We start from the raw sequence: 26,413 nt of genomic DNA on the forward strand, positions 1-26,413 counted from the left end.
CCACCCCTCACACACTCACAATATCTGAAGTCTAAGTCTAAATCTATTCTGTTCTCTTTCCGGAAAACCTTGCTCATGACTATTCGGGGGGGGGGGGGGGGGGAAGAAGTCTGTTATGACTTGTGAGAGATGCAAAAGTAGGCCATATTGTCTAGAGGGCCATATATTCAACCCCAATATAGAGACATACTGTATCCCAAAATAATGCTTATCATAAATATATGTATTCAGAATAAAACGAATACAAGGGTTTTGTCAAAGATCCATCCGACGTCTTCGGAAATAATATTCTTTCCCGTAATTATTCACTTTCCGTTTAATAAAGTCCGTTCTTATTCATCACACTATTAGCTACAATGTTATTGAAGTAGAATAAAACCGATGTTATTATTCAGATCCCGGGACAAACTATAGATTTAAATAAAAAATAAAATACGGGAACGAATTGCCATTGAAATTGCATTGAACAAAAATCTCTAGTATTAAACATAGATTGAGATCCGACACAGATGGGGAGCCACTCCGAATTTTTTCGACTGGTTTTAGAACCCGACGTACCGATTGAAATCCCCAGTTCCGTGGCAAGGAACATTTTTGTAAATCTTGACCCAGTGATTGTGGGAGGAGAGAATTAGCCCAAAACAAAAGGCGGGAGGTGGGTGGGGTGGATCACAATTGAATCCACTTATATTTTAAACAAGAGTGATTTGCTTACAAAAGATTTTAGCACTAGTATAACGTTCCGCAATGAAACCCGACAACACAAACACGCCGGGGCCTGGTAGTGTAAACGTGGAAAGGTAGGGCGGTCATTAAGGAGGCTGGTGACACTACATCTGGTGCTGAAAGAACAGCTCCACTAATTGGAATCTTTCCCGGCGCTCGTGACGGCTGCCTCGTCCTTCCAACCTGGGGTTGTCTTTGGAGTCTGTCCTGTATAACACTACATTGCCCCTGGTTTAAAACGTAGTCCCCGCCAAACGGCTCGGAGGCAAAGTTAGATTTAATTCTTATTTCACAAAGGAATGAATCGGGGGTGGGGAAACAACCCTGCAGACGGCTGTAAAGTGGGAGAAAACAGGGAAGTTGAGAGTAACATTCCTCCGACAGTTCTATTTGCAGTAGTACTGGAGAATCATGGCGGGTTGAAACTTCAGGGCGTTGAAGGGATTGTTTGTACACGGATGTGTGTTAGCCGTTCCTATCTGTTGCAATCTGTCCATAAAAAGGGTGTGCCCCCGCCTGTGTGATTCCCCTTGGTTCTTTCTCCTTGCAATTGAGTTGATATTAATTATATCTTAGAAAGTGTCTTCGTTTCTGAACCGAAATCTGACCTCTAGGAAGCTGAATCCTCATCAAAGAGAGACGGGGAGTGAATGAATTCCCATCAATGGGGGTTTATGTCTGTACTACTTGACTGGACTCTAATCTCCTTTGTGAAAGAGGGTTCATATATCCGTTTTGCTCACATCCAGTCTATTCAATTTCTCCAGCTCAGCTAAGGAGCTTCCAATTACCTGTGTGGCTGATTGTAGTCAAGATTCTTTTTTTTTTTTTTAAGCGATCAAGGTGCTCAAGGATTTAAAGATTGATAGTAAAGGAAATCCAGCATGGAAATGTAAGGTTTTCCCTCCACTGATCTGATGCCGAACGGCAGCTGCACAAGAGGGCTATCTCTTGGTGAAGTCAGGGGTAGATATCAAAGACGAGTCTATAAGTTTCAAATGTATATTAAAAATGCATAATAAATATGTTGTCCGACTTAAAAAAAAGCGATAGGTGTTAGTAATAATCAAAACATCCTACGCCTACGCTCGGTACAGTATCCCTTATAAATACATCAGACTTCTTTTCTAGCGATACATCAACAAGAATATATTAATTCTGGGCTTCCCTGATATTTTAAACCTCTCATGTCAGATTTTTTTTCTCGTTAATACACACACATATTTTTTTAAAAAATGAGGTTGGCTGTTTTTTTTTTTTACTCGAAGAAAGAAAGAAAGAAAGAAAGAAAGAAAGAAAGAAAGAAAGAAAGAAAGAAAGAAAGAAAGAAAGAAAAAGATTTTAAAACATAACTCTTCATGTAATTTCCCCTTGAACAGAAGTCATTCTATTGTTCGGGGAGGGTGCGGGGGTCTTAAAGGCCACGTGGTTTTCTTTATCAACCTGAATAATAATTATAATAAATCCAAAAAAGTCAAAAACAGCCTCAACAAACCCCTGTATCCGTCTCCTGGCTGGCTGCGATATTGTTCAGTGCCATGATTTTGTGTTTTCCTTCAATGAGGCTCGGAAAGGAAAAGACTTTTGCAGGACTTAGGTGGTGGCGAGATAATTACCAGCTAGATAAAATATTTGCCACCGATTCTGATGCAGAGATCCCCATGCTATCACTTTCATTTACTGGTGTGTAGGATATAGCCCGGAGCTCCACTACTCCAACCATCAGAACCAATAATCTTTACTTTACCTACTGCTCGTGTATCGATAGCTTCTCTAGCCTCAGGCAGCTGCTTTGATATGTTAATATTTCTGAGTACCAAATTCTGCAGAGATCATATTAATGTTGTACATACAGAGTGGAGCTGTGCCTTAAAGTTGAATATTCAGATCGCCTGTTTCAAAAGAAATCACTTGAAGAAACGAAGCTTCTATTTACAAGGAGTCGTCTGTGGGTTTGGATCATTAAAACAAAACAAAACACCAACAAACCCCCACCCTCTCCTCTGACACTTTCCCAGTAAATGTCTCAGGCTTTTATTATGCTCGACTCCTTCCCTTTTAGGTTGCCATTTTAAAGCCAAAGAGCCCGCTTCCCGTTTGATTTGGGGGGGGCTTGTTTGCTAACCACCCCACTCCCAAGCCCCCCTGCATATGAAACAGACGCCGCTTGAGTGTCTTCACCTCCAAATATTTGGATTTAAAAAGACAACACGATGACATTTGGCCCCAGTCGTTTTATGAAATCGAGATGGCAAACTCCAAAAAAAAAAAAAAAAAAAAAAAAAAGCTCTTGTTTCGCTTTGTGATCATCCATCGTGCCTGCCCCAGGCTAATTTCAAGAAGCTTAAATACTGTTATCGCCTCTGGGCCATGACGAGAGAGAGGCCAGGCTATCGGCAATAGCTCTTTTTCGATTGCCCTTGGCAACATAAAATACAAACTACTTTGAATCAAAACATTTTTGGGGAATTAATATGATCTGAACTCTGCACGTTTTCAGAGATCTTGAGTTTGTCAGATCGCTTAGAGGTGACTGACATGCGAATGCGGAAGCATTAATGCCGAGCTAGGAACACTGTCAGATCTTATTTGATTAAAAACACAAAATCTTAAAAGCTCGAGCATCAGTCACCCGAAAGTCTGCCAATAAAATCACGGGAAAGACGCGTCCCCTTCTCTCTTCTGCCTTTTATGTATTTACTTATGGCGCTGCCTACAATTTGAAAGGGATTCGATGTGGCTTGATCATTTTCTCTGATCTTCAATTTTAATTTGAGACACTTAATGACGAAACTACAGCCTACTGTCTCACTCATTAAGGGCGAGAGTTTAAGCGGGGGACTCTTCGAGGCAATGTTAACACAGAACAACAAAATAAAGCTTCCCAATACATTTTCCCCTTTATGATACCTCGGGTAATACATGGAAGGAGCGGCAGACTAGATCTTGATGTAAAAGGTGTTTTCCATATACTATCTCTGTAATCTATGCACTAGTGGTACTGAAAACTGGGGAGAAACAGGAATGGTCATATCTTTTATTGTTTTTATTTCATGTAAATTGTAAACACCCGTTTGGCAGGAAAGTTAACAGGGAATTTATTTTGCTTGCTTGCTAAATATTCTCTATGTCAAGACAGATTATCCTACTCTCTCTCTCTCTCTCTCTCATTCACCCACCTCCCCCAAGCTAGGATATACCTATTCCTATATTTCTCCAATACTAAGAAGTACTATTCTGTATCCAAAATAAAATCTATACGTAGGAAATCGAAAAAAGCAGAATTCGGTTTTACATAACAAAGGATAATGTATCGTTCTACAATGATGTTGTGAAACTTTCCACTAAAAGGAAACTTATTTTCTCCAGGTAATTAAGGGCAAAGGATAAGATCTGGATCTATAGGTGTATTCTGTACTGTAGGCTAACATAGTACTGTACATAAAGGCAGTTTAATCTTTCAATTAATTGTATTTTCCTCCTTTTGTTGTTCTCAGGCCCCACCTCCTTTCCCCCACCAGCTCTTATCTGTTGAAGAACCGTACAATAGTCTTGATAATCCTGTAATACCTATAATTGTGTCCCGAGTCCTAATGCACTGTAATTAACACGGCTGTCTCTTTTCAGGGGCCAATTTGAATTGCATTAAATCCTAATAACTTGTTTAATTAATAGGTTTCGCGGTTCCAGCCGAGATAATCTCAAATCGACAACAACAAAAATTGGTCGAGGAGTTACGCTAGAAGGCAGGGTCTGTAATCCGCGCAGCTTTAGACGTTTGTGTTTATTAGGCGTCAAATAAAATAAAATAAAATAAAATAAAATAAAATAAAAACCCATTCCTGCAGCTTGCTTTGCCCTACACGGGAACGGCAAGCACGTGACCAGGTTGGGAGAGGGATTCGATTTTGTTTGCCTGCAAAAATCGTCCCTTGTGGTGTCAAACCAATGCCACAACTGGTCGCTAATGTTTGCAAGATCAGGGTTCCTGCGAAATTTGGGGAAGGGAACAAACGCCCCGTTTCCATCAGGGCTGCATGGAAATGTGGCTTCAGCTGTAGCATGGGGCAGTGAAGGAGTTACTGGTGGGCAGGGGAGTCCGCTCTGTGCTAACCTTCTGCTATTTTCTTCACCTTCTGCTACATTTCACCTTCTGCTCCATTGCAAGGTTGGGAGCTTTTGTGCTTCCTAACGCGAGACAACAGCTTCAGCTCGGCCTGTCTGTGAATGGCTGAAACACGCGGTAGCCACACACACACCGGCGCACAATCCAAGCCACACAAACAGAACTTCCATAGCATAGAGTGGGACAGGGAGCAAACCACAATGCACATGTCGCCCAGCGCACAGAACACCACACGCACCTGAACACCACCACAAGCAGATATGCGCACCAGGACAAGACGCACACATCGGTACAACACACCGGCAGCACACAAAGCAAGCAACCCAGGCATAACCTCAGTAGAAGAGGGTCGCACATCTCGCGCCACGCACACACAGCGAGGACAGCACTCAGACATGATACAATATGTCAAATACAACGCCCCCCAACCGCACGAGCGCGCACCCCCTCCCCCCCAGAGAGAGCACACCGACTAGCACAACGCCCAGCGGCACGCCATGCAAACGAGACTCACAGAGTGCAAAAGACAACACAAGGGAAGAGAAAAGTACATAATACAACATAGGGAACACAAAACACGCCACACAGCGTACCAAAGTCTCATCAACACACACACACACACACACACACACACCGGGAGAACACACACAGCACAACACAAAACACAATATAGTGTGCCAAAATCTCATCATTCAGCATATACACAGAACACAGCAAGCCAAATTAAAAAAACAAAAAGAAACCTGCCTACATTTCCCCAAATCTCTGGCAGGATGAAGAGTTGGAACATCTGCTAAAAGATTGTTAACTGGGAATTTCTGCTTAAAAAAATCCTTAATGTCTTAGGAGTTCTTTTAGATAGTTCTGCTCCTTTATGACACATTTGACTATTAGGGAGACAGGTGAAATTAACAAATCAAACTCTAACAATGCTTAGGAGTTATTGATGTGAAAGAGAAATGGACTGATTTTTTCCCTTTTATCTCTGAACGTTTTGCATTTGAGCCCATACCATTAAAATAAGATTTATGTTCTCATTATAAAGCACAAATCCCTTCAGTATAATTGCATGATGTTGGCATTATGATTGATCAAGCACCCATCCTCCTTCCATTGAATGTCTTCCTTTTGTGCATATCTGTAGAAATCTTTACAGTTGTGTTCCTGGAAGCCAGTGAGATGAGGACGAACAACAACAAAACAAACAAAAGCACACTTGTCCTTTTGTTTATTTTGTTTTGCATCCATTATAGTGGCATTCCCTACTTCATCTGAATTAACTTCTTAGGTCAAGATTTTCAAACATAGGTGCCCAAAGTTAGGCTCTGAATTGCCTATTTAGGCCTATACTTAAGTGGTTTGATTTTCAAAAGTATTGACAACTCAGCAGTTCCCACTGAACTCAACCATATTACTCATGATTTTACAGTTACACAGGTGCTTACATTCTTTGCTGGGTCAGGACCTAAAGCTGGGCAAAAACCTCAAAAAAAAAATCCCCTGATTATTTACTATTTATAGTATATAGTATATATATATAAAATAAAATCACTTCTGCTGCATTCACACCCCTTTTGTGTTTAGTTAACATGAATATTCTGTAAATGAGTTTATTGCACAAATGTACACGGAAACAGTACGTTTTAAGTGACTATGAGAGATAGTCACACAGTTTGAACTCATAAATGTAAGAAACCTGATTACAAAGGTTATATGTATTCAGCCTCTCCAGTCACAAATAACCAACACAGCTGGAATTTGGAACATTTATAATGAACTGCTCACAAATAAACTACAGAGCAGCCGTTCTTCACAGACATTAATTTGAATCTGAATAATTTGATGAATAATTCTGAGAAAATTCTAAATTGCCCACAATGACTCATACACAGAAAAAGAGGTGGAATGTGTCAAATAAACCACTCATCAGTAGCTATTTTGACAGTTCTTCTATTACTTAACAAAACATAAGGATTTCCATGTTTCCATTTTGTAGTAAGCTGCAAATTTGCCAGATTTTCAGAACACGGTAAAAAAAAATCTGAAAGGTGTCATGAATTGTAACCCAGAAATTCATTTTAAAGGCACCTGTAGACATAAATAATAGAACAATAAAAGAACAGAACCTAATGTTAATTGTTTATATAAAATAAATCCCACATATATCTCCTTAAAAACCCATTTCTTCACTGATGACTCTAGTGCATTATGCTGATTCTTATAGAAAAGCACTATATACACATGCTATTTGCTACAGGCCAGAAAAAACATGAACTCACAATGCAGTGACAGCAGTAGAAATATATGTCTCACATTTCTGACAAAGCAATAGCATTGTTTTCTATTAAAACACAAATAATTAATGCACAGCATTTTAACTAATGGGGGGTGGGAGGCATCTCAGAACACAGATCTACTGATAAATGGGCACACATGTGCCCTATTCAACATAACCACATGCCTAACTTTAAGTATGCCAGTGAGATTTAAAGTTAAGCATGTGCTTAAATGAATCAGGATCTAAATGATTTTCCACCACACTACATTATCATGTACATCTTCTATTCATATGAAAGGGAAACATTAAAAGCAAAATCCACAAACCTGTCTTTGCACCTTAATTTACTGACATTTTCATTGTGTTGACAGGACTGATGTGTTTCTAGTAAGTTAGTGAAGTCCACTGGTGTTCCTACTATTATTATTTGATGCATTTATCATTATTGGTGGCTAGTGTTTTGCACAGAAATAGTTCATTTGGTGCAAAGAGAGGAATAAAGTACAAATACTCTTCCAAAACTGGTATTTACTTCCTTTTAATGCTAATTTGTCAGCTATTTAGCACAACTCTTGATAGTTCTATTTCAAGAGGTGACGGTCAGATTAGGGGTGAGAGAACAAAGTCAAAGCAGAGTCCAGCACAAAAGAGCCAGTTTTACTCCTATTTAAGTAAATGGGAAGGAGATTTTTCCCCTTTACCTTCAGTGGGAATAGGATTGGGCCCCAAAATATTATAGCAAAAATTAAAAATATCCTTTCCCTATTAAAGCCCCAATCCTTCGAGGGGTTTATCAACAGCATCCTCATCTCCCAGTGAAGTTCATGGTAGCTTCGGGCACTCTATACCTTGAAGGATCGGGCCCAGAATCTTCTGTCCCTCAGTTGGGTTTTCTGTTCCCCAAATTATAGATATCTTTTTTTCCCCTTTTCCTCGGTACTGTTATATTTGTTGAAATAGTAATGAGGATGACGAATAACAAGACAAAGTCATGTGATAAAGAAAGATTTTAACTTAATAATCACATTTATCCATGCGTTCCACAGTCGTAGCTTATGCACCATACATGATCCTACAAACGCTTCCCCATCTCGATAATGCTTTGTCCTGAGAGTGGCCCCATTGCAGTCAACAGGTCTCTTTGCATAAGTAAGGAATGGTTTGCAAGATCAGTTTTATAGCGAATGGGCCCAGTCCTATGAAAACTTATTTATGTCAGTGCCTTGCTAGCAGGGGTAGTCCTGTTGGCATCCTTTCAACGGCACCACTCACAAAGGACTATGTTCTGAAATCTTTACTCTGTAAGTATCCTAGTAGACCTCACTGGGACTACTCATGTGAAGAATTGCTCACCAGCGTGTGTAAGTGGCTCACAATCTGCCACTTTACTCATGTTGAGTACTGACTTTTCATGGGTAAGGTGCTACTCAGCATGAGTACTAGTGGCAGCATCTGGTCCCTAACAACTACTGAAGGGAGTGATAACTACTCATGAGAGCAAGGGTTTCCAGGATCAGACATTAAACTCCTGAGAGGCTTAGAATGTTTTGCCCTGTCCTCTGTTATTTCAGCTGTTGCCCACTGCCTGTGGTTGGCTATCAGCTAGGACAATTCCTTTGATGTTCTGTACCAAGAACTGTGTTTCTAAAGGTGAGCAATGATTGGCCTTAGTTGCTGTCATTGCTATTTCATAGGAAATAATGCACAAACAGGCCTCTCACTGCTGACCTCAGCTTCTTCTCAACTTTATCTCTACGTTTTAATATACTAACTAAAAAAGAATTGGAAGCTAAAAATATGTGCATGCAGCAGGAAGCATAACCTGTGATCATTCACTGTTGTTTGTAGTTGTCCTTCCCTTTCTATTCCTACTGCCTCTCCCTTTGTTTATTGCCACTCCTTGGTCTCTTCTGTTGGGTGTAGGGTCCAGTCCCACGGTCCTCATTCCCATTAGTCCCCAGTGGGAGTAGTCATGTGAGTAAGGACTTCAAAGAAGATTGTCTGCTCCTTGAGGCCTATTTTTGGAGCCATCTTTGTCCGTAAAACTCCCCTCTTCTCCGTGGTGCAGTAGCAATGAATAATTAATATAGTGCAATAATTATATGCAACAGATTTTACCATGTTCTAATTTGCATCTGGTTTTCAGCATTTCTAAAAAAAAAAAAAAAAATGAATTTAGCTTTTTTGATTTTTGTTTTGAAGAAAAGAACACTTTTTCTTTCTCCCATACATGTTCCCCCTCCGTATTGTTATTAATGGGATTGTTTGGCACGGTAACTGTGTTTTTTAAATATTTAAGTTGTAAAGTATTTACAACTACAGATTAATGACAAGGTTTTCAATAAGCTCAGGTTAGGGAAGGAAAGCCAAGGTGGGACCAAAATATTTTCACATTAGATGAATAATGATTTATTCAGTGTCAATTGCTTGTCCACATATGGGTTTAATTTAAGAGAGAAAGAGAAATATTAACATTTCATTAATTTCAGTACAGTCTGATTGTTTGTAAAATATACAAAGGATTTGCCTCTTATTTTGAAATAAGTAGATCTATATCTATAGCTCCCTCTATACATATACACATGTAGGCGTGTGAATATATATATATACAAACATTCAATGAGGCTATATTGAACTTAATCAGGGTGGAAAGAAAGATCAGATAAACATCTGAAGCCATCACAAATTTGTATTGCCATTTTCAGCTGTACATTATAGACCAGAAATTTTAAAATGTTTGTGCGAAAATATGCAGGGACTTTTGTACAACTCTGACTTGTACATACATAAACTCCACTGCATGCATGTGGCACTTGACTTATCTGTTCTAACACCCAGATGTTTACTCAAATCAGGGTTCACGTGTGCATCAGAGACTGCACATTAGAGAGGGCAGATTGAAGAAATGCACCTTCCATTTGGAGCAGAAGGGGATCATTAGTCTTCAGATCCTGGGGAGGGTTCATTCCACACCCTTATGGTTGAAAGTTCCATTGTGCCTAAGAAGCAGAATTGTTGACCACATTCTTCATCCCTGAGCTTTTGGTGGTCTTGTAGATAACCTGGGCCCAGGCCAAACAGATGTTAATTGCAAGGAATAAATAGATCTAGAACTCATCTGGGGATAAACCAGTGTAGCTTCATTGTCTCCAGTCAAGCTATGGTGATACACCAGCTGAAGAGCTGGTCTAATGGAAGGCAGAGTGTTTGAAGGTTCTGAGACCTCTGGAACCATTCTGATTAAAAAAAAGTAATTGTAACATGACCATTTCTCCTAGACTGAATAGGATACCAATGTTCACGATTGATGTTATACACTGTCTTGTGAACGTTAAGATGCAGTTTTTTAGCAGTGAGGGTAATTTACCATCGGAGCAGATCACTAAGGGATGTGGTAAATTCTCTATCACTTGAGGAGTTTCTGAATCATGACTAGCTGTCTAAAGCAAATGCTTTAGTTCAGCCATAAGTTGTCAGCATGCTACATGCAGGAATCACTGGCTGACATCAGAGGTGCTGGAACTAGGAGTGCAGGGGGTGCTGTAGCACCCCCTGACTTGAAGTGCTTTCCATTATATACAGGATTTACAGTTTGGTTCAATGGCTCTCAGCACCCCCACTATAAAAATTGTTCCAGCACCTCTGGCTGACATTACACGGCCAGTCTTGTGCAGATCAGACTGGATAATCATAATGGTGTCTTCTAGCTTTAAAATTTATGATTTAAAAAAAAATTGGTTCATTTCCTCCACCTATTAGATTTCAATCTAGTAGGTCTTCTGAAAACTGTAGAGTGAGAAGAAAGAAAGAAAGAAAGAAAGAAAGAAAGAAAGAAAGAAAGAAAGAAAGAAAGAAAGAAAGAAAGAAAAGTGCACAATTGTGCCTGTATTTGTCAAAGCAAAGAAAAATATCTTAGAGACCATACTTTGATTCCGTCTTCTAACCTAAGGCATGTGTCTTTTGTTTTGTAGGTGGTACCTGTGTTGTTAACCCCACAGATCTTTTTTGCTCTGTACCCGGACGCTTGTCTCTACTCAGCTCCACTTCTAAATACAAAGTGACCATTGCGGAGGTGAAGAGGCGCCTCTCTCCACCCGAATGCCTCAATGCTTCGCTCTTGGGAGGCATTTTGAGAAGGTAAGTTGAGGTCAGGTGTAGCAGAGTCAAGGTAGCACTGTCATTCTTTTCCTCATACACTTTTGTCTAGATCATCATAGGTAGAGTAGATCAGAAAATGGTGGGGAGAGGGGCAGGTTCCGAGGAAAATTTCAGTGAAAACAAAAAAAACTTATTCTTTTCATCAACATTTTCTGCAGAAAAAGATGGACTTTTCATCAAAAAAAAATCAGCTTTTCATTGGCAAGACCAAATGTTCCATGGAAAGCAGACCCTTTGTGTGGAAAAAATCATTTCGTCCAAAAACTAATTTCCTGTTGAAAAAGAATTTTGATGGAAAATTTTCAGCAAGCCCTAGTCACAGCTTAGCCGCATAAGGGAATACGAGGGAGTGAGGCCCCCTGTTCAACCCCCCTCAGATTTTGACTCCAGTCAGGATGGAGTGAGCAGGTGCTACTTGCTCGATTCTCCCCACTCTGGGACAAAGGGGCAGTGAGAAAGGAGCAGTGGGCAGGGTTTTGTCTCCCCTCTGCCCCACTCACCAGCCAGAAGAGCTGCCTAGGTTTGCAACAAGCAGTAAGCTGATCCACTAAAAAGAGTGAAGTAATTTATTCCACCTCACACAGCCAGGGGAAAATGGGAGTGGATTGTGACTCAGAGGGGTGTGTGTAAGGGGTATGTCAATACTCCATAGCGAGCCTGGAGGGTGACTCAGGTTTGAGACCAACCATTCTTCTGCTCACACACAAATCTGTCTGATTCTGCACCTGGCTTCTAGGTCTCTGCTGGGGAGATAAGCCCAAGCCCTGTCCTTTTGCAGTGTGGACACAGGTCAAGGCACAGACCCAAGCAAGAAAGTTTCTATACTGAGACATGGACACCTGTGAGACCTGGGTCCAGCAGGTGTAAGCCCAGGTTTACAATGAAGCGTGGATGCTCAAGTGCAGGGTTGGAAACGCCAAGTCCTGGGGCCCACAGTTCCAGGTGTACAATGCATTGTAGACATACCCAAAGTCTCTTGAGCAGAGCTGGGTGACTAACAGGTATTTTGATTAATTGGAGATTTTAAAAAGTAAAAAAATATATATCATTTTGGGTTAGACCAAAACCAATTTTTTTTTTTTTAATTTTGAAAGAAGCAAAAAGTCAAAAAGAATTTTAGTTTCAGGCCAACCAAAATGTTTAATTTTGACAAAATGTTTTGTTTCAATGTCGACTAAAAAGATTTCTGAATTGTTTCAAAATAGCAATTCAATAACATTTAAAAACAAAAACGTTATTTCAAACAGAAAAATGGAAGCATTTCATATGGGAAATATCAAAAACCACGGTGTCTATTTGTCTGGATTTTTTTCGGAGGTGAGGATGTTTCAAAAAGAACAATGCCTTGGAATCAACATGAATTCGCAAAACGTTTCAGTGTCGCCCAATCTGCATTTTGCACCAGAAAAATTTTCAACTGACAAATTTTGTCCAGCTCTGTTCACGAGGCTACTTTTAGGGTGGAGCCGCTTATGTGAAACCCTTTGCTCAGGACTGTGCTGAAAGTCACAGCCTGAAGTAATTTAAAGCTAGATGCTGATCACCGTACCCATGCTCAATATCACCTTACCCAAGTGGTACTTCAATGGGACCACTACTAGAGTAAATCACTACTCGGTGTGAGTAAGGGAATAAGGATCTGTTCCTGACAGATTTTTCATTGACATCAGCAGTGGTGGGATAGACCCAAGATTAGCAAAAGGGGTGAATGGAAATTTTAGATTGGCATGTAATGAACAAACAAGTAAAATGAATACACAGATATTCTTCAGGAACTATTTTGGAGAAGTTGTATGGCTTGTGTTATACAGGAGGTTAGAATGGATGATCACAATGGGATTTTTTGGCATTTTAGTCTATGAATCTATGAATAAAATCAGTGTGGGATTTTTTTAATCCCATTTATCATGACAGAGCAAAATCCAAGAATGGGGGGCGCTGTTTGCGAGAAAAATTGGACAGACTGGGACTGAATTTGCCTGCAGGAAGAAGGAAAGCAGCAAATGTCACCCTTCTGACTTCCTTGGTTGAAGGTAGGCTTTGTAATATCATAATGTAATAATACTGTCATGTAATAATGTGTTTGCAGTGTTGTAGCCACGTTGGCCCCAGCATATTAAGAAGACAAGGTGGATGAGGTAATATCTTTTTATTGGATCCAGCTTCTGTTGCTGAAAGAGACAAGTTCTGAGCTCTGAGTGAGCTCGAAATCTTATCTCTTTCACCAACAGAAGTTGGTCCAACAAAATATATTACCTCACCCATCTTTGTCTATGTAATAATTTGCATCGATATGACACCTTCCATCCTTAGATTTAAACATCATCATCCCATTTTGTACAAAGAGGCACAGTGACTTGCCTAAATTCATGAGGGAATCACTGGCAGAGACAGGAGTTAAAACTCAGGTCTCCTGTCCCCCAGTCCAGTAGCTTATTCATTAAACCATGCTTCCCTTCACATTTATATGATGCTTTCTGACCAGGGAATCTCACACATTAACCAAAGAAGCATCACCGTGCTGTTGTGAGGTAGATGAGGATTCTATACCCATTCTACAGATGGGACTATTTCTCTGGCAAATGTGTCCTTTTTGTGTGTGTCTCTTCGTGAATTGCCTAGAGCTGGTTCAAAATATTGAACATTTCCCCCCAAAAAGGGGACACATTTTTCAACAAAGAATTTTTGTGAGAAAAATTCCTTTTTCAAACCTAGAGCAGCTTAAGATTTCCCAGGATTTATCTGCAGTTTGAAAGGCATTCAACAAGCACTCCCTGCTGATAACTGCTGGCCTGTTGCTTGGTCGTGAGCAGCTCTGTGCCCCAGAGAGGCGAGGAACAGCTCCTCCTAGGTGCTGAGAGCTCTCAGCTCCCATTGATGCAGTGGGAGCTCAGCACCTGACGGGATAATATCCTACACATCCATTCAGAAGTAAACAGGGCGGCTTAGGTTTGAAAATGGGAAAATGGAATGGTCAGCACAAGTGTGGGAATGGAGAACACGCAGCACCTGGCAGGAGGGACCTAGCTCCTCGTTTGATCAAGCCCACTCAGCACATATGACTACATTGCGATTTAGGCCTGGTCTGCATTGCGGATTTGCCCAGATCACAGCTGGTTGTAATCAGGATAGAGCCCTATTGTAGACAATGTCTAAGAATATAAACCTGCACGGGGGAATAAGAACCATCCCGCCCCTTACTCTCCCTTATGGGCTACCCAGCCCATAGGTGCTGGCACACAGAAGGAAGCACAGCTATGTGACCACTTACTCGGTAGGTGGGCAGGGGCTGGGCAAAGAGGTGCGGGGTGTTGGCAGAGCCTTGGTTACATCCTACCCCTACCCCAATTTGCTTGCCAGCACAGCTGGCCATGCGATGGCGGGAAGCAGTAATTTACTTCTGGGCTAAGTCAGTAGCAAATTACTTCTCTCCTGCAGTAAGGGGGGAAACAGGGAAGGGGTTGCAACTTACAAGAGTCAGTGTGAGTCCCCCACTGCCCCTCACTCAGGGCTAGTGACAAAGCCACTATCAAGCCTGGGGTGTTGTTTCTGTTCTTTGACTGCTGGAAGGGTGGGAGCCTCTCAGAGTCAGGTTTCGAGAATGAACACTCATGTTTGTGATGCAAACTTCACTGTTGGCCAATGCCTGCTTAAAATTAGCTGTTTGCCTGAGCATTCCTGCTATTCAACTGGTTTGCTGGAATACGGATAGAAAGTGAACTCCAAAGGGGTGGGAACAAAGCCAAAGTGAATCCAAGTTTCTGTCTGAACAAATGTTCCAACAATATGTTGTGGTATTCACCTGGCTCTGTTGGCACATAAGTCACACTCACCTTGCACACCCCCTGAATGCCACATTAGCACAAATTGCATTTCTTTGCCTTTTACAATCAAAGTGAAACCTGTTTATGTGGCTGGTGAAGCTGTCCCCAAGACCTCCATGGAAATAGAACACGCTTACACCAGGAACTGGGAAGGATTATACTGGCCACCATTTGACAGACAAGTTAAAAATCGGTGTGTCTTTTTTAACTCCCACATGATCCTATAGATTACACAGCCATCACCCATGCCCTGGTCACATCTATCGTACTTATCCGGCACCCATTTCTGTAGTATCTCAGAAGCTTTAATGCATTTGCTTTCTCAACACCTCTGAGAGGTAGGGAAGTGCTATTACCCCTAATTTACAGCTGGGGAACCAAACCATACAGACTTTCCCGAGGTCACACAGGAAATTTGTAGGAAAGCAAGGAATTAAACCTGGATCTCCAGCTACCCCTCTTACCCCTGGGCCATCCTTCTTCTCTTTAGTATTAAGTTATTACGATGTGTATTATATGGGGCCATGACTTAAATCAACTTGGAAGCTGGTGCAGAAGGTGGCAGCCTGCTAGGTAAGCCATGCATCAGATAATGAGCACTCTACACCAATGCTCCAGGAGCTGCATTGGGTGCCTGTTAGTTTCCAGGTGGAGTTTAAGATGCTGATTGTGACCTATAAAGCCCTAAATAGCTTGAGATCAGCTTACTTGAGAGGCTGCCTTTCTCATGCTGATATGGAGGAGTTGGGATTCCCTCCAAAACCTTTTCCATTCAGCTTATCCAGAACATCTTGTCCAGTTCTGAGAGAACACTTCATCCAGTTCTCTGGGATCCAAAACACTCAGTTCAACTCTGGATTTCATCACTCGGGTACCTTTATTTGGCACAGAGCAAAACGACACTGAGTTGATCAGACTCAATCGTAGGGGGGTGGGTACAAGGTGTACTGCACATCCAAAGTAACACAAACAATCTCTTCCTTTATATACATTTACACATCATATTGCATTTACTGTACATTAAATCACACACTTTTGGAATGGCTTGGTCACTCTGCAGGAACCAATCCCTGCACAGCATGCTCTGTCTGTGTGCTGTTCCTGTGAAACCTGATCTTTACATTCCAAGTTTATCTTGTCCGTAGTCCCTGACATCAGGGTGTTGCTGCTTATCTTAGCTAGCACAGACACCCTGACTCCAGCATACTGTTTGTCAAGCCCCTGTTTACCACTTAACCATCCATTTGCCTTCCCAATTACGCCCACTAAGAAATGAGGCAAGTTACTTATGTCAAACCAGGCCTACAAGAGGAGAGAAGAAGTGCTTGAGGATGAGCTCTCTGGGTACATAACAGAAGGAGCTACCAGCAGGGAATTGTCCATGAAGTCCTTAGGAATTCACTCTGCCCCTTCCCTGGGTCTGAAATTGTCAGAATCTGTGGATCTTTGGGGCCCATCACACAGCTCGTCTAATTGCGGAAGTTCTGTGCATGTCACGGGTGGGGATGTGGTTTTTGTGGAAGCTGAAGTAGGGAAATGTTGTTTTTTGTGGCTTCTTTTGTGCAGAGGAGGGTGGCTGGTTTGCTCCGGCTGGTTGCGTTTTCATCGGACTGTATTTCCGCTGCTCTGTCAAGGGCACTTAGAGCCAGGGCGAGGAGTTCTTTTCATGTGGCCTTGCTGAAAGTGAAACAAATAAACCAAGTTGGTTGAATGTGATGGATTTCAGGAGGGAGTGAAATCCACACCTAGGTCTACCCCAGCAAAGGCACAATCTCCCACCGACTTAGGACATCATTATACTGCAGCCTGCGCCATAATGCAGCTCTTCGTTCCTTCCAGGGCCTGGTTTAGATAAGTGGTTTATGAGTCTGCAACAGTACCAAGCTAGTCCTTTAGCTCACAGAGTAGCGGGTTATCCTCTTACAGCCAAAGTTCCTGGGGTCGAGCCCTGGGGTGGGCTGAAGGAGGCATGCAGGAGTGCAGAGATCACATTTGCTTGGAGAGGCTCCCCCATGGAAGGGAAAAAGCCAGCCACACTATGATTTCACAAGGTGAAAAATCCAAGAGTGGAAAAATCCAATCAAGCAATTGGAACTTTAAATAAAGCAAAATAAGACTTTAAAATCCAAGGCTTAAAAAAAGACAATCCAGGATTTTTTCTGCAAAACCCCATGAAGACACCAGTTTTATTGTACCTTACACGTATCTTTTCAAGGATCATCTCTTTGGTATCCCTTCCCAAGCGCTGCACTTCCTGGTAAATAGGTCAGCAGGGAAAATGGCTCTTTTGTCTGCACTGATATAAAACATCATATTCTTTCTTATCCCTTCCTTTAGCTTTTGTTTTCACATCCCTCCCTCCTCCTTTCCCATCCAGTGAGTGGAAAGACAACATCCACCCTCACCTTTGTTCCTTGTGTAGGAGTTCTGCTGGATAGTAGCATCAGATGGAGGTAAAGCCAAGGAGGAGAGGAGACTCAGAACCAGAGCTTTCTCCTGGGACACTGCCTCTGCCTTCACTCCAGATAGGAGCATCCCTCAGTCTTGGCTAGGCCCAGGAGAGCTTCACGCTGCTCCTTGCACCTGCCGTCAGAAGCCTGTCAAGGTACACAGCCTGGTCCCTCCAGTGGGGCTTTCCAGAGCTGTTTGTGTCAGCTCAACCTCAGCAACTGTCCCTTTCAATCATGCAAATCTTCCTGGTCAATTGTCAAGCATTATAGGAACACGTTGCCGTTCAGCGCTGGCTAGAGCTGTAAACAAGGCAGCGCCCCAGATTTAATGGGAAATAATGAATGGTCTCTGATGCCGTTTTTTGTCTCTGACTCAGGAAAATGCTCCGGCTATCAGCAACAAAGTCATTTTTTTGTGTTTAAACAGGGCACTGGATTGGAAAACGCAGGGCTTTTAATGGGAAGCTAGCATCCATCTTTACCGTGGAGGGACTAGTACTCCACTGAAAGAAGCAATAGCAAGCTAGGAAAGGAAGAAACCAAGATGACATCATACCCAGATGTAAAAAGAGACCCGATACAGCTCATCAACATTTTCCAAACTTCCATCTATTTTCCAGTCAATATTTTTTGTGAGAATTTTGATGGGAAAAAAGGGAAACATTTTAAGTGAAATTTCATGCAACGTGTTTCTTATTTTTCGACGCTATGTACAGTTAAGAACTCCCTCAAGCCATAATCAAGATAATGTGCAACACCAGCATGTATATAAAGACATAATAAGAGCTGCATCTAAATAAACAGCATGCTGGTATTGGGACAAAACCTCAGGTTTGTTCAACAATGAGGGTGTGTGAAGAATCATACCCTACAGGCTACAATATTTAGAACCTGACATTTTAACATAGAAAGCTCTTTTCACAGGGTGCGTCTCAGTAAAGCACTCTATAAAATCTACATCAGTTTTCTCTTTCCAGCAAATACATAATTTTAAAGTTATGTGTATGTGTGAATATATACTTATATATGCACACAACACATGCAGACATATATGCATTTTGATTAGATAGATAGATAGATAGATAGATAGATAGATAGATAGATAGATAGATAGATAGATAGATGTTATTACGCCTAATTTGTACAGAAGTAGCACCCAAACAGAACCAGAGTCCCAACTCAAGATATAAAATTCAAATTATAATCCCCTTGGCATAAGTGTCAACACAACTATGTACTGAGCAGTGGTCCAATATACATGTAATTAATTGGTGAACAGGATTTACAATTGTAATCACATTTGCTTTCCATTTGCCTGCATGTATTTGAAAATGTTATCCAAATGCTAACATTATTATTCTGGGCTCTGTAACGTGGCTGGCTGCTTCCCATGTACCCTCCGTACGTGGCAGGTACTCCACACAAAGGTTTCTCTTCCTTCTCCCAGGCCTTGCTGCCTGGAGCCTTTCTTGCTTTGGGAGGCCATTCCCAGGACCTTCCTGGCTGGAGTCTCAGAGTATGTCTACATTGCAATGTAAGCCCAGGATTAGTGGGACTTGAGTCAGCTGATCTGTTCTAGGGAACCCTGGGCTTGAGCATCTACATTGTATTTTAACCCTACGTTCAACATTTTCTGAGCCATGCTCTAGGGTTCTGGCGTCCTCACTGCAGTGTGAAGACCCGAGTCAAAGTAACCATATCCCAGAGTCCCTTGAGTGCCCACCCTAAAATATGGCTGCTCTAGCCCTAGGACTGTGGTGCATTGTGGAAAAACAACAATGCCCTGTCCCACCAGCCTGGGTTCCGCTTACTCTGTACTGCTGTGACAGGCTCTCAAGCCCTTTTCCAGCACACACACAGGTAGGGACACACCCAGCTGCAGCTATTTTCACACAGATGGCTGAGATCAGCTCTGCATGGGAAGGCTCAGCTAAGGAACTGCCCAACACTCTCCCTCTGGAGAGTAAACCCAAAATTGTATTGTCAAGTGCTGCACAGAGAATGGCACAGCGTAAGCAAATTGAAATTTGCCCCCTCCTTCAACGTGGCGAGAGATATGCACAGCTTTTTGCCCCCCACCCCAGTTATGAATTGCACAAACTGGGTTTTGGAATAAACAAAGAGCAGGTTTATTAACTACAAAAGGTAGATTTTAAGTGATTATAAGGGATAGCAAACAGAATAAAGCAGATTACCTTAGTAAATAAAAAAACCTGCAAACTGATCTTAACACACTAGATAGGTAGGATATAAATTAGCAAATTCTCACCCTGAGTGATAAACAGTCTGGCAGATTCTTAAGGCAAAAGTTGCCTTGGCTTTTCCAGGTTTTCATACACAGGCTAAAGATCCTTCTAGCCGGGGCCCATCACTTCCCCTTCCCACAGTTCAGTCTTTATTTCTCAGATGTTTCCAGATGTGTTGTTCTAGGGTGAGTGAGGACCCCCCATAATGTCATTTCCCCCCTTTTATATCATCTCCCCACTTGCTGGAAAGCTCTTTTGCTGTGACCTGGGTCAAACAGTTCCCATTGTGTAGTGCTATCTCTGAGAGGTTTCCATTGTACGCAGTTCCTGGATAATCCATGTGCTTGTGTGCATTTCCTCAGTAAGCCATTAACATTTTTACTGTCGTACCTGAAAGACTGCTTGTGGGTGTTTTCAACCTCAGGACATGTTTTAGCAACACATACATAGCCAAACTTCATAACTTCACATACAACGGTAGCACATACAATCCAACAAGATATTACTGTCGAGCAGATCAAGACTTTTAGAATGACACCTCACAAGGCAAACTTCGTATAAGACATATCCTAATTGCATGACAGTGGTGACTGTTGGGGTTTCAGGATGCAACAGAGAGGACTAAGGAAGTTGTGGGATACTTCTGGGACCTGAATCAAGCAGGGCTGCACCTACACTTCAAAATAATATGGCTCAGACTTTGGGGCCTGGCTTGACTCGGGTTTGGACCCTCCATGGTCCTGGGATACTGGGTCCAAGCCCTGGGTTAGTGCAACTGTAGTGTAGATGCAAGGGAGGATTAGCCTTGAACCCTGGCTCAAGCATGGGCTTACATTGCTGTGTAGACCTACCCACAGGACTCTCTGCTACAGCCAGCTTGTCCCTAGAAGTCTCTAATCCCTGAGCATTCCCCCCTTCACTGCAGCCTCCCGCTGCTCTTTATAGAGCAGTCACCCTGATCTCTCCTGGATATGGTTCATTATGTAATCAGCCCTTCAGCTTTAAAGGGGCAAGCCACCCTGTTACAGGACCCACTAAGCATGTGCCTAACTTTAACCACATCATAGGTAGTTCTGCTGGAGTCAGGAGCACTGATCACATGCCTAAAGTTAGACATGGGCTTAAATACGTTGCTGAATCAGAACTCTTATGTGTATTGCATTAGTGTCCAGAGGCCCCAGTCAGGATCAAGACAGAGTTGTCGGGAGGACGGCAATTCTGATTAGCGACAACTTTTGAGGTTTCAAAAGATTTTTTTGTTCCAACGTGGAACCAAAACTAAACCAAGTGAATGTTTCAGAAAATGGAATTTGTGTTGAAATAGGTGTTTTCAGATCAAAAACCTGAGTTTTTCAATTCAGTCTCTGTCTCTCTCTCTGGTCAGACATGACCAAAAATCTGTGGATGACGTCTCCTCAAAACATTTCAGCTTTGACAAAATATCATATATTGATGAGATCAGATTTCATGGAAAATGTTCCAACCAGCTCTAGATCAAGGTTCTGTTACGCTAGGTGCTGTACAAATAGTAGAAACCAGTTTCCTTTTTCCAACTCAGCAGTATGTTTAGCTTGCAGAGACATTGCCTTTGTTCAGTTCAGGAGTATACCCTTGCATTCCAGATCCAGAGCAGTCCCCCTGATCTGAGGGATAGCTCAGTGGTTTGAGCATTGGCCTGCTAAACCCTGGGTTGTGAGCTCAATCCTTGAGGGGGCCACTTAGGGATCTGGGGCGAAAATGAGTACTTGGTCCTGCTAGTGAAGGCAGGGGGCTGGACTTGATGACCTTTCAAGGTCCCTTCCAGTTCTAGGAGATAGGATATCTCCATTTTAAAAAAAAATCCAGAATAAATGATTTTAACATACAAGACTTTTTAACATGTATATGGTTTTGAGCAGTGGTTCTCCACCAGGGGTACATGTACCCTGGGTATGCAGAGTTCTTCCAGGGGGTACATCAACTCATCTAGATATTGGCTTAGTTTTACAAGAGGCTACATAAAAAGCACGAGCGAAATCAGTACAAACTAAAATTTCATACAGACAAACTGAGAAAGTAAGCGATTTTTCAGTAATAGTGTGCTGTGACACTTTTGTATTTTTATGTCTGATTTTGTAAGTGAGGTATGCAAGATAAATCAGACTCCCGAAAGGGGTACAGTAGTCTGGAAAGGCTGAGAACCACTGGTTTTGAGCACCCACAAACAGATTGTGCTTGCAAAAGTCGATGTCGACTTATATCATGTAATGAGTGTCATGTGATCAGTGCATGCATTGAATTGGTTTATACATGCCGTTAGGTGCATGACAACCTGATTTATGTAGACAGTGGGGGGTTTGCATGTGGAAATTGAAGATGTTCCTGTGTCAGAAAAAATCTTACGGGAGATGACAGTAGCATCACCCTCTAAATGGAAAGAGGTATTAGTCTAATTGACACCTCCCTCCAGCAGGTTCAGGGAATCTGGCCCCACCTCTTAGTATTTGCTGATCCCTTGGCTGCTCACTTAAGATGGGTTTCACTGGAAATTAAACTGGGGAAACCCACCCAATCAATAAACATACAAAGGAAAATTCAAAGATACGCAGCTGAAGTGAAATCCTCTATCCACCCGCACAAAGCCTCAGTAATCAGACTCCAGGGAATGGGAGAAGGACCCAGCAGGGAGGGTGAGATGGATGGACTCCATCTTCTCACCAGCAGGACTTCACTGCAGCCTTTTCAGAGCTGCTATTCCAACCGAAAGGCTGGAAGAGTGGCCACCGTGCCCCTCCATTCCTTACACAGTGCCCCATATCTGGGCCACATATAATAGCAGGGCCAAGAGGCCAGAATCTGGTCTCAGTTACGCTGGAGTAACTGAGCTCAGGGACGTATTCACACTGCAGTGACCTATTGTGCTTACTTTTTTTAAAAAATATATAGCTGAAAAAAATTCTTGAAAAAAAAGTTTCGTATAAACCGATTGACCCATTTTGTCTGCCTCCAGGGGAAGCCTTACATTTGGCCAGGGATTTTGGCTACACTTGCGAAACAGAGTTCCCAGCCAAGGCAGTAGGAGAACATCTTGCCAGACAGCATATGGAACAGAAAGAACAGACAGCGAGGAAAAAGATGATCCTAGCGACAAAGTAAGCAAGAAAAATCATTAAACACAAGAAATGTGTCCAGACGCTTTTCATTTGGATCATAGGAGGTTTATTAGTATTTGTATTACAATAGCCCCCAGAGGCCGCAAGCGAGATCAAGGCCCCTTTGTGCTAAGTGCTGTCAAAACACAGTAAGAGACAGCATTTAACCTGCAGAGCTTACACTGGGACTGCTCACAGTGCAGGAAGTTAAGCATGTGCATAAGTCTTTGCAGGACTGGGGCATAGATAGGGAGGGAACATTGTTAAAACGTAGGCTCTTTGGGACAGAGGCCAGCTCTGTGTTCTGTGTTTGTACAATGTCCCGCACAATCCTGCTCCATGACTAGGGCTCCAATCTGCTACCACAATACAACTAATAACTAATGATTATTCCCAATGTACAGAGGGGGAACTGAGGCACTGGATGGGGGGGTCAGATCCTCAGCTGGTGCAATTGCTGCAGCTCCACTAAAGTCCAAGGAGCTATGACAGTTTACACCAACTGAGGATCTCCACCAGAGAGATTAAGGCCCAGATCTTGCTGCGCTCAGCTTCGCAATGTCTAACTGAGCTGCGAGCCTAACTGATTTTCAAAAGGGATTTAGGCGCTGAGGAGTCTAGATCTCAACTATTGATGGGATTTACACGCCTAAGTCCCTAAATCCCTTTTGCAGATGAGATTTAGGCTCCTAAATACATTAGGCATTGTGATGCCGAGCACAGCAATGCCTATAAAGATCGGGGCCTAGGTGACTTGCCCAACATCACATTGGAAGTCTATGGCAGAGCCAGGAACTGAAGCCAGCCCTCCTGAATCCCCAATTCACAAGACGACCCTGCCTCATTAGTGTCTGCAATAATGGGAACAAACCATGCCAGAATATAACTCATGAAATAAAGATAATTTGCTGGGAAGAAGGTATGCAGACCAGTTGGCCCTTATGGTCAATACACACCAACGGTTACAATTTTTCATGTACTGTTGGACCACAAGTATCTCTGTCTATTCTGAGCAGACTTTTGCTGTCATCACGTCGTTTATATGTCCAACGCTATATGTGAGTCAGAGCCAAGACTTCTTCGAGTTCTAAGTGGCAAAGCACATCAAGGACTATGCAATCTAGTGCTCAATTCCTGTTGAGGCAAATGAGAGTTCCATTCACGGACTAAGAACAACGCGTGACTCAGGATATGCATGTACATCACTGGCTTGATGTCAAGCTGTATTCATTCCTGGTACTGCAGCCCTTTGAGAACATTGGGTACAAGGGAAGATGTGAGTGCAAAGTATTGTTATTATTATACTTATGTTCTTCCCTCACGTATATCAGCTGTCTGATGCATTTCACAAATGTAGGAATAAGTAAATAACCCAGAAGTTGCTAAAACACCACTTGGCTCATTGGGAGTTGCGTAGCTACGCTTCTGGTTAAACCGTTGAGTATTTAGGGCTTGATTGTGCCTCCAGGCATAGCCCCGAGCAAGGGGGTGGTATATGTAAGCTGCACCACCCCACAACTACCCCAGAGGCATGGTGAGTCAGCAACACCCCTCCGAGGCACAAATTCTTCTATTCTCTCGCCTTCCCCTCGGGAGATAGTAAATTGCCTCTGGCTTATACCACCAACAAATTACCATCTTCCCCAAGCTGGTTCAGCTCTACTGGCTGGCCCATCAGGGGACAAGTCGGCCCATTCCCCTGCCACTTTCTGCATTTACCAGCCACCTGCTCACAGAGAGGGTGAGGAGTACCGGGCACACAGAGTCCATTTAGCTCTGCATCTCCGGACCCACAATCCAGCCAGTCCATCTGGGGGCCTCGTAAAGAGGTTATCTTCTCCACCGCACACCCCAGCGGAGATGCATAGTCCATGTCATAACCTAGCCCCCGTTCTGTATACATGATACATTGATATGGACCAAAATAAATAAAGAGGGAAGTAAACGGCAGTTTAATCTGGAAATGCTCCCTGATCCTTAATGCAACCATTGACGCTATCATATTTTCAGAGTCATAGAAATGCCATATTTCCCCTCCACCAGCTAAAAGTAGTCGCTAGTTGGTCAGTTAACCATACCTTTAAAAGTAAAGATATAATTTATCATACTGTATGTAGGAAAAAACAACAAGGAGTCCGGTGGCACGTTAAAGAATAACAGATTTATTTGGGCATAAGCTTTCATGAGTAAAAAACCTCTGAAGAAGTGAGGTTTTTTACCCATGAAAGCTTATGCTCAAATAAATCTGTTAGTCTTTAAGGTGCCACCGGACTCCTTGTTGTTTTTGTGGATACAGACTAACACGGCTAACTCCTGATACTTGACTGTATGTAGGGTGATTGATGTAGTGTAATGGACTGGCTGGTGTGTATGTTACAAATGCCCTCTACTGGATGGAATTTGAACTACACCACACAGTATCATAGGCCCTAAGGTATTGTGATCCCAGATACTACACAAATGGGCATCATGCAAATATCTATACTAAATAATACATCCATAATTATGCTACTAATGAACATTCTCCATTAGTTCCAGCGTCAGGGCTGATACTCATGGAGAAGGAGGATCTGAGCTTTAGCTTACAAGAAGTTCATAGCTGCCGTGGTGTACACTATAGTGACAGCTATGAAGCTCTGGATAGTTACACTCTCCGAAATTAAACTAAAATGCTTGGGCACCATAGAAACTCAAGGATATCCTGTGTCTAACCTTACCCGAATCCATTCTCTGCCACTGACAGTTCAGTTCCTCCACTGATTACAGTTGCTGGCTAGTTGTGGTACATCTTCCTACATCATGCCAGTGCATTCAATAGCCTCTATCACTGTCTTCTGCCAGCTCTTCCTCTGCCTTGCTCATTTTCTCCTGGGGTGTACCCAATTCAATGCTCACTCAGCATGCCTCCCATCTTCCATATGGTGTACATGTCTCAGCCACCTAAGCCTTCTTTCTTTGATTATATTTTCTAACAAACCCAAAGCTATCAGCTGCCTTACCCTCGCTTTGTTATTTTATCTCTCCATTAAATATGTAGTTGTTTAACTAAGGAAGTAAATGAACTGGTGGGTAGGTTGCTGGGCACTGCCCTCTACTGGATAGAATCAGAACTGCTTAACTGTGTGTCATTGATAGAGCTGATGAGATTGTCTGAATTTCCAGTTCTTGATAAAATATGAAAACTGTTGAAAAAGTTCCCCAATGAAAATTTTCAGGTTTTTCAATCAGCTCATGGAAATTTCTTAACAACCAAAAAATGTCATGGAAATGTCAACATTTTTTGAAAAATTGAAAAATCAGCAAAAATGATTTTTTCTACTTGTTTGATTGTTTATTTTACTAGCACTAGTTATTAACATTCTGCTGAATGTTACGCTTCAGCTCAAGCAGTAGGGGACTTTGCTTATAGACCAGTAAGGTTTGAGTTCTAGACTTACTAACTCTGAAGTTTAAAATTGTTATTATTTATTATTT

At 42.2% G+C, this 26,413-nt stretch overlaps 1 protein-coding gene across 1 annotated transcript in view; it reads left to right on the forward strand.

Moving 5' to 3' along the window:
• TFAP2D (transcription factor AP-2 delta) overlaps positions 1 to 26,413 on the forward strand; it is a 229,343-nt gene that overhangs the window by 181,002 nt on the left and 21,928 nt on the right. Inside the window, exons 4-6 of the mRNA XM_034766922.1 lie at positions 11,102 to 11,267; positions 13,203 to 13,321; positions 22,798 to 22,939. Of these exons, the coding sequence (XP_034622813.1) occupies positions 11,102 to 11,267; positions 13,203 to 13,321; positions 22,798 to 22,939 (427 nt within the window). The remainder of the gene's footprint in view (positions 1 to 11,101; positions 11,268 to 13,202; positions 13,322 to 22,797; positions 22,940 to 26,413) is intronic.

Source organism: Trachemys scripta, chromosome 3 (assembly GCF_013100865.1).
Source record: "Trachemys scripta elegans isolate TJP31775 chromosome 3, CAS_Tse_1.0, whole genome shotgun sequence".
Classification (NCBI taxonomy): domain Eukaryota; kingdom Metazoa; phylum Chordata; order Testudines; family Emydidae; genus Trachemys; species Trachemys scripta.